Source organism: Dendropsophus ebraccatus, chromosome 5, assembly GCF_027789765.1.
Source record: "Dendropsophus ebraccatus isolate aDenEbr1 chromosome 5, aDenEbr1.pat, whole genome shotgun sequence".
NCBI classification, from domain to species: Eukaryota; Metazoa; Chordata; class Amphibia; order Anura; family Hylidae; genus Dendropsophus; species Dendropsophus ebraccatus.
Genome location: NC_091458.1, coordinates 34,515,368 through 34,528,039, shown reverse-complemented (window position 1 = coordinate 34,528,039; position 12,672 = coordinate 34,515,368). Strand labels below are relative to the sequence as shown.

The 12,672-nt window shown below is 44.8% G+C and overlaps 1 protein-coding gene across 1 annotated transcript in view; it reads left to right on the top strand.

Annotated features, from left to right (window-relative positions):
* MTMR6 (myotubularin related protein 6) overlaps positions 1–12,672 on the top strand; it is a 28,701-nt gene that overhangs the window by 7,247 nt on the left and 8,782 nt on the right. The window contains exons 4-10 of the mRNA XM_069969838.1: positions 909–1,066; positions 2,120–2,248; positions 3,890–4,024; positions 4,101–4,233; positions 5,974–6,083; positions 10,583–10,708; positions 12,134–12,183. Of these exons, the coding sequence (XP_069825939.1) occupies positions 909–1,066; positions 2,120–2,248; positions 3,890–4,024; positions 4,101–4,233; positions 5,974–6,083; positions 10,583–10,708; positions 12,134–12,183 (841 nt within the window). The remainder of the gene's footprint in view (positions 1–908; positions 1,067–2,119; positions 2,249–3,889; positions 4,025–4,100; positions 4,234–5,973; positions 6,084–10,582; positions 10,709–12,133; positions 12,184–12,672) is intronic.

The window sequence follows — 12,672 nt, the reverse complement described above, 5'->3', positions numbered from 1 at the left end:
AATGGAAAAAACGGATGCACACAAATGCATCCGTTTTTTGCAAAAAAGGGATGAAAAAAACGGATTTAAAAAACGCAGTGTGAACCTAGCCTTAGATGCATTTAGAAGATTCCAGTGCTGGTCCTGTTATGGCTTTGATTAGCAGGTCAGTTCTTGTGGCAGCCAGGGGCCTTCAGGCCCCCCCCCCCCCCCCTCCAATCAATTGTTCTTGGTTTTGTAGTACATTATGTTGTAAAGAGAAGGGTGTAATTTAAAAAGCAACACTTTTATACAATTCTGTGGAAGGAAAAATAAAAATTTAAATCCTAAAAGGCAAAGCACAAAAAAAAAACCATAAATGACAAATTAAAATTGTTGAAGCCAGAAGGTCTTCCAGTTTCAGAAAAGGCATACTAAAGGCCCTATTCCACGGAGCGATTATCGTTCGTATTCGGCCGATATCGGCCGCTACGGACGATAATCGTCCCGTGGAATAGAGTGCAACGATCAGCCGACATCGTTCTTGTCGGCTGATCGTTGCAGTCGCTTGTTTTTCAACATGTTGAAAAACAAGCGACTGATATAGCAGCGATCTGCTGCCGTCGCTCCGTTGAATAGGAGCGTCGGCAGCAGACGCTGCTATATCCTATGGGCTTCCCGGACAATCAGCAATCCCCCGGGCAGCCCCCCCGCAGCTCCCCGCCGCCTCCTCCCGCCCTCACCCGCTCGCTGCAGCCGCGTTGAATAGCAGCGGTAGCGAGCGGGGAACGAGGAGCAAACGAGCGATGAGAGTGCTCGTTTGCTCCTCTAAACGGCCGGTGTAATAGGCCCTTTACTCAATGACAGCAAACAACCCACATCTACAAGGCCGATCTGCCGCTGCCCTGTGACAGTTGTACGAATGTGTAACCATTGTTTTACTCAATCAGTCAGGTACGAAGATCTCTATGCATTTTCCTACAACCCCAAACAAAAGGAGGCAGAGCGGGTTCTTGGCTGGCAATGCATTGACTTGAAAGATGAATACAAGCGAATGGGAGTCCCTAATGCTTTCTGGCAACTCTCTGATGTGAACAGAGATTATAAGGTAAGTGGATCTCTAGGGCACCAGAGCTGGTTATTACGGGATCACTCCTGTAGCCGCAGTGTTACCTATAATAACATTACATTAGGGAACCGCTGGTTGAGGTTTCCTAATATGTTATGTAACTATGAGCTGTGATAGCTGATAGCGGCTGCTTTACTGTATATATCAGCCTGCATTACCTCCTTGCCTATCATTTTGGTTTAAGTGTGATGTGTGTGTGTTTTCCTATTCCTGAATGTTCTCCTTCTCTCTGCTAGGACAGGATAGATCTGTATACTATAATACATAATAAATAGATACACCATTCCTTGCTGATTCATTTCTTACTATACATTTTATAACAGCTCTTTATAGGAATGGGCAACATTCTGGCTGCCTGTAGTCACCACTAGATGGAGCCGATAAGCTTACTGCATACTCTTTTATTGCGGAGTGCTGTATCTGTCATGTCAACAAACTTTACATAAATCAGAAGCGCAAATATAAAAAAATTCTGTAATTCATATTTTTGGAAAAATGTCCTCCATGCTGTTACATGTAAGGGTATGCTTTATAGATATAGAGGAGCGGGATCCCCTCCACAGTGTGTGCAATGTATGGGAGACTGGAAATTAAAGAGGAAATCTGCAGAGGGGACAACTGGTGAAAAATGCCACATACAAGTTATATAATGACCAGACAGAGTGCTACTCCGCATGCACAACCACAGCCTTGCCGATGAGTATATATGACTTGACGGGACACCGCTTAGCCTAAGTGGTGTGAGAGCTATTTTGCATATCCTTTCTTCCCAGAATTCCCAGTGGAGCAGGAATGGCCTTTAAGTTTCCACACATCTTTATAAAGCACTCTCCTAATGGAGAACTAGTATCCCTTTGACCTATATTATTATATCAGACATGCTGGTATTTGTATATGTGTGGCAGCTGCCATGTTTGGAAGGAATGGCCACCATGACAAGAGGAAAAATACAATGGCAAAAATGGCACTACATATTACATGCATATATTACATTACATATAATCATTTGCTGTTCTGATTCCTGCTTTTCAGGTGTGTGAGACCTATCCTAAAGACCTGTATGTACCGGTTACTGCCAGTAAGCCCATCATCGTCGGAAGCTCAAAGTTCAGGAGTAAGGGCAGGTTTCCAGTGTTGTCGTATTATCACCAGGAGACACAGGTATCTCTATTCTACTTTTGGTGTGCAGTTTTCTGAAACGTTCAAAACTTAAGTTAACGTCTCAAGGTAATGGCTTTGGAGGGGGAGGGTTTTGTAGTGTTTAGAGATAAGCAAACCTCAAGCACACTCAGGTTCAGCCAAACCTAAGGGTACTATTACACGGCCCGATGAAGGCCCGATAAAAAATGTAAACAAGCGCCGATCTGCTAGCTGGTTTACTGGGCCTATTACACGGCCCAATAATCGTTTAACAAGGGCTACAGGGACATTGTTACCAATATCCTTGCAGCCCTTGTTTAAACTTTATACATTACCCTTCCAGGCTGCAGGGCTCCTCTTGTTCTGTGCTTCTCCCCGGGTCCGCACACTCCAGCTTCAGAGCGGCCTGTCTGAGCTGACAGGCCGCTCAGCCAATCCCTGGCCGCGGCGGTCCTGGCCAGTGATTGGCTGAGCGGCCTGTCAGCTCAGACAGGCCGCTCTGAAGCTGGAGCGTGTGGGACCTGGGGAGAAGCACAGAACAAGAGGAGCCCTGCAGCCTGGATAGGTAATGTATTCTTTTTTGCTAATCGTCAGCGCCGGCCGCGCACCGCTATTACACGTAGCAGTGCACAGTCGGCGCCCAACAAATATAGGTCAGAACCTAGATCAACGATCAGCCTATGACAATGATCATCGGCTGATCGTTGCCTTTATTACACGGAACGATAATCGGACGGATAGAGCCGATTATCGCTTCGTGTAATAGTACCTTAACTGTGCAGCATTTGATTACCGATGGCTGAAGACGTTTGATGCCGCCATATAACCTATGGCCGTATCCATGTTTTTTAGGCAGCCTTAGGGTGGCATATATTATCTTCAGCTACCGGTAATCAAAAGCCACATGTTCGGGATTGGTCTCTAGTTGTGTTATGAATGGACTGTAAATGGTAAGAATAAATACCTAGTTCTGGTATTTACTCTATATTCTATCTTGTCAGTGTGCATTAAAGAGACTCTGTTAGTAGGTTTGTGCTTCCCTGTTTAAAAGCAGCATAATCTAGTGACAGAGAAGCTAAACAGAATGATGTATCACTTACATTGTTCTGTGCAGCTGATTTGGAGATATCCTCCTGAATAACATGGACAATAAGTAGTCCTCTCCATTATGTGCATAAGCCCAGTAGTCTTGGATATTCATAGCACCAGCAAACTCCGCCCAACAGCTGCTGATTGTCAGTTATCTATCCATGCTCTGTATAGGCAGTCAGCTGTCAATCAGCAGCTGGAGGGTGGGAGAAGTAGTGCTGCACGAATCCTATTCTCCTGCATATTAGGAGAATGGATGAACAGGATGATGTAAATAATACACCGATCTGTTCAGCATTTCTGTCACTAGTTTATGCTGGTCTAATTTAAGGCAGTTTAAACCTAGTGACAGATTTCTTATAAAATCTGAGATCAGTGTAGCACTGGGTCCTGAAACAGCCTTTGTCCTTGTTGCCTCACTACCATGGTGTTTTAATAAAAAAGAAAACGTAATGCTCTTAATAGATGTTATGTAGAAAAAGCAAAGTGGGCGATCAGTCATACCCAGAAGAGATGTGTATACTCTGATTTTGTAGTGTGGTGCAAACACCTGTATATCTTCCTTCTCTTCAGGTGGCCATCTGCAGGTGTAGCCAGCCCTTGTCTGGTTTTAGTGCACGGTGTCTAGAAGATGAGAACATGCTGCAGTCAGTCAGTAAGGCCAATCCCGAATGGCGGTCCATGTATGTTATGGATACTAGGCCGAAGGTAAGTGGGTCACCTTTCCATATTCATTATTGTCCGAGTCGTGATTCATTTCATGACATGTTTTGTCTCCTTGTAGTTGAATGCAATGGCCAACAGAGCAGCAGGCAAAGGTTACGAGAACGCAGACAACTACTCAAACATTAAATTTCAGTTTGTTGGGATTGAGAATATTCACGTCATGAGATCAAGTCTGCAGAAGCTTCTGGAAGGTACGTGATGTGTCACTGCGGAATAAGAAAGCGCCATATAAATAAATAAATTAAATTAATATATGTAGAACATTGCTGTATGTCAACTTTCATCCACTAGATGGCAGTATGTATCTGATTACACCATATGTGCTGATGAAGAAAACTCAGCTGGGCTATGTAAATAAAATTGCCTAGTTATTTGATTATATTAGAGAAGCCTTTTTAGTATTTAGAAGTCTTAGTATTAAATATCTTTGATGATAATTTCACATAATCTATGCCTTTACACTCTTCCCCCCCCCCCCCCCCCCCCCACAAAAAATCTTAACAACTTGACTAACAGAAAACAAGAACCCATATAGCTGCATTGACAGGAAAATAAAGACTAACCAATATACAGGTATCAGAATATGTCGATGCAAAATTCTTTTTCTTGTGGGAAAACATGCCAGTACAGTGGTACGTACCTCTGTGTTCAAACAGTTTGGTTCTTGACCCACAATTTCTACCAAAGTTTTGTTCGTTACTCGAACTTTGCTCGGTATATGAACAAAACTGGGGAAGATAACTGTCAGAGGTGTTCGGGTACCACTGTTTAGAGATTTTCTACACCTTTTAAATGGGGTTTCCCGGCCAGAAGCAGAAAACTTCTTTTCTGGAGGGAGCCCTGTGTGTACTGCTTCTGCTGAGCCCGCTCAGTTTGCCAGCCAGGCAGGGGTTAAGTTGTAATGCTGTGCACAGAATCACCTCTTAACCCCCTAGGAGAAGCAGGACACCTAAATGATGGTGTCTCTTTGGAAAGGATTTACTTACTCTTCCTTACTCTTCCTCTTACTCGGCTGATCGTTGATATAGGTTAGGACCTATATTTGTCGGACGCTGACCGCGCACCGATACGTGTAATAGCGGTGCACGGTCGGCGACTGACAATATACTTTACCTATCCACGCTCTAGGGCTTCTCCTGCGGTCCACTTCTCCTCAGGTCCCGCACGCTCTAGCTTCAGAACGGCTTGTCAGCTGACAGGCCGCTCAGCCAATCACAGGCTGCGGCAGTCCCGGCCTGTGATTGGTTGAGCGGCCTGTCAGCTGACAGGCCGCTCTGAAGCCAGATTGCGCGGGACCTGGGGAAAAGCAGACCGCAGGGGAAACCCTGAAGCGTGGATAGGTAAAGTATATAGTTTAAGAAAGGGCTGCAAGGACATCGGTAACAATGTCCTTGCAGCCCTTGTTAAACGATTATCGGGCCCTGTAATAGGCCCAGTAAACGAGCGCCGATCTAACAGATGGGCGCTCGTTTACAGGTATTATCTGGCCCCCATCGGCCAGTGTAATACCACCCTTACATTATGCGACCATCTCAGGTATAGTACACTAAACTAAAGAGTGGACTTCTTGTATATGATTTTGCAGTTTTTATAGGGGTATAGTATACACAGGATGTTGGGTAACTGTATAAATACATTTCATTATCTTGTGCTGGTCTACTTTTTGCTATAGTGAGTAGTCAGAATTCTGAATGCTATTGAAAACCGTCAACAAGCCTGTTGTCAGACACCCTATGAGCTGCCTATTGAAGCTGCAAAATCTCAACCCAGCTTCTGCTCATACAAGTTACACGGTAGTGCCTAGCTATAGCATAGTGCATCTCTTGTCAGGATGGGAATACCCCTTTAAGTGGGTATTTTTCTCCATTGTTCATTTCTTTTACTATCACTCTATTTTGTTCATGTCTTTATTATTTTTTCTATTATTACAGTCTGTGGATCTAAGAACTTATCCGTAAATGACTTTTTAAGCGGCTTAGAAAACTGCGGGTGGCTGCGCCACATCAAAGCCGTGCTGGACGCTTCTGTCTGGTTAGCAAAGGTAGGAGACCATCTTATTTGTACAGGTGTCTATGCCCCACAAAGTCTGTACTGTAATCCTCCAATTTTAGGGCAGGTTATATGAACAAGACTTTTTCTTCTTTCAATGCCAGTGAGCTGAGATATGGGGAAGAATAGAAAATATATATTATCATTCTTTCCACAAAGATACATAAACCCATGAGAAAAAAAACCCTTTCATTGCAGATGTTACAAAAGACAGGGGAATGGCTACAGTTCTGCAGTCCTGTGTGTCTTGCAGGTGCCTATGATCTCACCATTGTAGATGTGGGAAGAATGTGACATTGTAGGCAGAAAATAATGGTTCTCTATTGCTGGAGAACAGAAAATGATCCTCTGTGTAACTCCCACACACTAATGTTCCCAGGGTCCCAGCTATCACTCTGCTCAGGAGTATTCAGAGCAGCCCACACACATTACATGTATACATTGTCTGACACTGTCAGTTTCAGAGGCCGCCTCTCTATCCCATGACAACACGTCAGGGGAAAAAAGGATCGGACCTGATTTTAGTATGCCAGTCCATTATTCCTGCAGGAGATACCCTGATGCCACAGGAGTTTGACAGCAGCTTATTGCCTATTCCCCATAAAAATAAATGCACACTCAGCTGAGCCCAGCAGGCATACATCCGGCGGATAGCTGTCACAAGACCTGCACGTATGGCGACTGGAACGGACATTCTCCACATGCAGTGTGCAGTGATTCATAAAAGACGTGCCAGTGGCATTGATCATAAGGGGAAGGGGTGGTGAATCCCCATTCCCATTCGCTAGAATGAAAACATGAGAGGCTTTACTCAATGATGTCTGAGTAAATCGGACATCGATAGAAAGTCTATTGGATGGGACCTAAATATCCAGACTCTAGACAAGTAAAACAAGTTTTGTCCCCTTCAAAGGGAACCTGTCAAAACTTTCTTGCTGCCTGAACCACTGGTCAGCAGGGCGGTCCCCAGCAGCTTCTTCCGTTGCCGCCAACCTTGATTGATAGACCGCACCTTATACCCATACAGAGAAATGCATCAATCAAGGCCATGGGGGGTTCCCTTAAGGATGCATGTACTTGTACCATTGGCCTATTTGATACATGATAATGGGGAGTGCAAGTAGCATATTATCATTATCGGTTTTGACAAATGTCACTAATCCGATGCTCTTAATGCACATCTCCAATTGACATGGGGTGTCTCAGTAGTGCCGCTCATGACACCACTTCTCTAGCAACACTCTGCCAGACATTACGCGTATGAGCAGTGGCACCTTCAATACCAGTAGACCGACACTATGGGGGAAACTTATCAAACATGGTGTAAAGTAAAACTGGCTCAGTTGCCCCAGCAACCAATCAGATTCCACCTTTCATTTTCCAAAGAGTCAGTGAGGAAAGAAAGGTGGAATCTGATTGGTTGCTAGGGGCAACTGAGCCAGCTTCACTTTACACCATGTTTGATAAGTTTCCCCCATAGTGTCAGTCTACTGGTATTGAAGGTGGCACTTCTCATACGCGTAATGTCTGACAGACTGTTGCTAGAGAAGTGGTGTCATGAGCGGCACTACTGAGACACCCCATGTCAATTGGAGATGTGCATTAAGAGCATCGGATTAGTGACATCTTCAATTGACATGGGGTGTCTCAGTAGTGCCGCTCATGACACCACTTCTCTAGCAACAGTCTGTCAGACATTACGCGTATGAGAAGTGCCACCTTCAATACCAGTAGACTGACACTATGGGGGAAACTTATCAAACATGGTGTAAAGTGAAACTGGCTCAGTTGCCCCTAGCAACCAATCAGATTCCACTTTTTTTTTCCTCACAGACTCTTTGGAAAATGAAAGGTGGAATCTGATTGGTTGCTGGGGCAACTGAGCCAGTTTCACTTTACATCATGTTTAATAAATCCTCCCCATAGTATTTTCTCTTTCGGTCCGTGTCTAAACTATGGAATATGCTGCATCATTACTGAGTCTGCTCAGGGAGAAGTGTCCATTGGATGGCTCCCCTCAGCTTCGCTATTAAAGGGGTTATGCCGACTTAGAAAAACATGGCTGCTTTCTTCCAGAAACAGCACCACTCTTGTCCTCAGTTTACAGTATGTGTGGCATTATAACTCCATTCCATTGAAGTGAATAGAGCTGGATAGTAATACCTAACACAACCTGGAGCTGTTTTTTGCAAGAAAGTAGCTGCGTTTTTTTTCAATCCCTTTAAGTGCTAAATCCCCTACAAACAAATTGGAGACCTGTTGAGGAAGCTAAGCAAGGTGGGTAAAATGTAATCCAGTGTAGTCGAAGCTCGAGGTTATCACACAGTTCATTGTAGTCAGCCGCCTATGGTTAGATCAGCCTGAGTGAGCCAACAGCTTCTAGTTGAGAATACCTGCACCTGCTGCAGAACATCGTAATTTATATTTAAGATACTGTAGACCACTGTTCTCCAACCTGTTGCAGAAATACTAAGCATGGTAGGAGTTGTAGTTTTGGAAAAGCTAGAGGGCCACAGTGTGGGAAACACAAGATACTTTTTTAAAAGGATTTCATATCAATAAGTTCATAAAAGGATAACAGGAGTCTTACAAATTTTTCTTAAAGAGGTTCTGCAGCAGCTGCGGTGTGTTTTCTATAGGATAATAACCCCTATAAATTAAGATAATTAGGAGTCAACGTATCTGCTCTATGTACTCGGCATGTGGCCTCCTGATTTTATATGGTCCTGGAAATCTTTGCCGACTTCTTATAGTCTCATAGTCTACAGTAAGACGTATATTATCTCATAGCGAGATGCACGGGGTTAAACATGTTTATCTGATACCCAGCATTTGATTGCATTGTGGCCATTTAGTCCCCGCACGATGGAAATTTCTTTGTATTAATATTGCTTATTTAGCTCAGAGAATGCATGTGAATAAGAGAGTGCCAGGTATCCAGCGAGCAGTGCGTGCCTGTCAGGTGAAGTGCTATCTGAGGCTGTAATGTGAGATGAGATGGATTACAGCTTTTCCCTGACAGGTGGAGTAACCAGGGATTTGAGATCTCTTTAGTATGTATGCCGATGCTGGGGAGGAATGTGATGGCTGCTCAATGGTGTCAAGCTGGGGCTGTGCTCATCCCTGCCTGGAATGACAATGAGACCCCGGGCTGCTATCCTCCTCTGTAATCCGGCCTATTCTCCAGATAGCCATAGTATCAATCACACTGAGAACATCAGCAATGGTGAGAAAAGGTCACACCACTTTGCCCTGTTTAGAGTATGATTCGTAAAGTTATTGCTTATATAGACACATATATGTATGTATATAGATATATAGATATACACACACATACCATGTTTCTCAAAGAATAAGACAGGGTCTTATAATATTTATTTCTCTGGGGCTAGGACCAGGGCCATACTGTATGTCCCACTGTTGTTAGGCTGTAGGTTCCCCTGTAGTTAGACCGCCCATACTATATACCTCCCTCCCACCTCTTTAATTGTTCCTCCTCTGCAGCAAGGCATTCTGTATACATTCCCCTCTGCAGGTAGTCCCCATACTGTATACCTCCCTCCTTCCTCTGTAGTGACACCCCCCCCATACTGTATACACCCCCCTCTGCAGATTGTCCCCATACCGTATACCTCCCTTCCCCTCTGTAATAAGGCCTCCATCCTCCCCCCTCTGTAGTAAGGCCCCTATCCAACCCCCTACTGTAGTTGTTAGGCCTCTATCCAATCCCCTTCTGTAGTTAGGCCTCCATCCTCCCGCCTCTGTGTTCGGCCCACGTCCCCCCCCCCCCCCCCCCCCCCCCCCCCCCCCCCCCCCCGTTCACCCATATTCAATGTCGTGTACTGTGCATCTTCTTACCCCACCTGCCTTCTCGGCAGCTTGTGTTGAGTAGGTGGGGGCGAAGCATAACAAGCCTGGCACTGATTGGCTGATGCTCCGCACCCAGTGTCAGGGATCTGGTCAGCTGACTATAACTAAGGATTACATTTAAGAACTATATTTCAAACCTGCTAAATGAAGCTAGGTCTTATTTTAGTGGTAGGTCTTATTTTCTGAGAAACTGTGTTTGTGCGTGCGTGTGTGCATGTGTGTGTACGTGTGTGTATGTATGTATATAGATAGATAGACACACATATTTCTTTTATTAGCTTTTTTTCCCAACTGTTTTCATTCCTAAAAATAAAGAATGAAGCAAAAAGGATTCTTCTGGACATTGCGGCATCTAATCCTCCTTCTCCTGTCCATATTCATGTGTTTTCCTGAATACATACATATCTTATGCATTGCAATCCTGTAGTTATGTCCTATTTTCCCTTACAACTAGTTTTATGCACATTGGAGAAGTTTTATTAACATGCGCCCATAGTTTCCTTTTAATATCGCCATCCTGGATTGGGCCCCTTAGTAGCCACATGAGCTATGGTACCATATATCCTATGGTACATACACTGCAGAACAACCAGTGACCGCCTTGCCTTTCTCTGCATTCAGGCTATACATGACGAGAAGACCAGCGTGCTAGTACATTGCTCTGACGGCTGGGATCGCACATCACAAGTCTGTTCACTGGGATCTTTACTGCTTGATCCGTTTTACAGAACCATCAAAGGATTTATGGTAAGTCCAGCACCACCTATTGTATGCACAAGGATATGCAGATTGGCGTGTAGGATATATGGCCGTTTTTAGTAGGATATTCAAGGTATGTAGGGTGCAGAATAAGGGTGGTATTAGACGGGCCAATGGGGTCCCGATAATAAATGTAAATGAGCGCTGATCTGCTAGATCGGCGCTTATTTACTGGGCCTATTACACTGCCCGATAATCAATTAACAAGGGCTGCAGGGACATCGTTACCGATGTCCTTGCAGCCCTTGTTTAAACGTTATACATTACCTATCCAGGCTGCAGGGCTCCGCTACGTGTAATAGCGGTGCGCAGCCGGCGACTGACGATATACATTACCTATCCAGGCTGCAGGGCTCCTCTTCCTCTGTGCTTCTCCCCGGGTCCGCGCGCTCCAGCTTCAGAGTGGCCTGTCTCAGCTGACAGGCCACTCAGCCAATCATTGGCCGCAACGGTCCCGGCCTGTGATTGGCTGAGCGGCCTGTCAGCTGAGACAGGCCTCTCTGAAGCTGGAGCGCGGACCCGGGGAGAAGCACAGAGGAAGAGGAGCCCTGCAGCCTGGATAGGTAATGTATATCGTCAGTCGCCGGCCGCGCACCGCTATTACACGTAACGGTGCGCGGTCGGCGCCCGACAATTATAGGTCAGAACCTATATCAACGATCAGCCGATGACAACGATCATCGGCTGATCGTTGTCTTTATTGCGCAGAACGATAATCAGCCAAATCGTGCCAATACGGCCGATTATCGTTCCGTGTAATAGTACCCTAAAATGGGGGGATAAAGAAGCTTAAAAAAAATCTAAGGGGATAAATAATTTCTTAAGAAGTCAGTTCAGTCTTGTGTTTGGCTTAATAAAAAGAGGCTGAGAATCTGGTTGTATGTATGGGGTGATGTAGAGCAATGAGAGATTTCCTTTGGGGTTATTAAGTCTAGAAGACTTCCGGCACATGTATCCCACTGACATGTATTGTGTATGGCAGCCACAGAGCAATATAGCTTGTGCGGAGTAGTGTTTTTCTATTTCTCTATAAAATCTCATTCTCAATTATTCTTACCTTCTGTTTGGAGGGGGGGGGGGGGGAGTACACACCATGTCTCTGGGGGGTCCCGTACTCTCATCCTGCTGAGCATTTGAAGTGCAGCACAGTGTATGATCATAGCCTCGGGGTGCTTGATTCAGTGTTAATGGCTGCACGGTTTTGCTGATAGAACTGCTTTGTACCTGCAAAATCGTGTTGCCATTAGCAATCAATTTTAAAACTACGCTGGCCGAACCCAGCGTGTAGCCGCCAGTGTGTGTGTGTCTGTGCTAGCTCCCAGTGTTACTATCATTCATGAATTTGTCAGTGAATGACACCAGGACTGCAGTCAGGAACTGGATCCATTAAAAGCTTCCACTTCTTCTCTCCAGGTTTTAATTGAGAAAGACTGGCTATCATTTGGACACAAGTTTGCAGACAGGTAAACATTCGCAGTCACTTGGGTTGTTAGAGGGGTTAGCCACATATCCAGTATTATATGATTTCTGTGTAATATCTGTACCATCCTGTGTAATACGGCCCTTATGTAAACAGAGTACCTTGCAGTATTATGCATAATCCCTTGATCTTGGGATCGGTGCAGGTCTATCAAACATTTATGGCATACTACAAATGTCAAGATGGAAATACGTCTGTAAACAAAAATGTCCGATCACATTAATTATGACGATCATGATTGCTCTCACCTTTCTGAGACTTCTGAGTAGCAAACCTTCTAACATTGCAGTGATAGCTTCCTTCCGCCCATACTGTTCTATAACTAAGCAGACTTACTATTCAGGAGTCTGGGTAAGTTGAGATACCACCCATTTAAAACTCAGTCAGCCATACTGATTGGCACCTAGTTTTACAAGAAGATCTACCTGCCATACATGTATAACACTGACTGGCATCAGCAATCACGCTGATC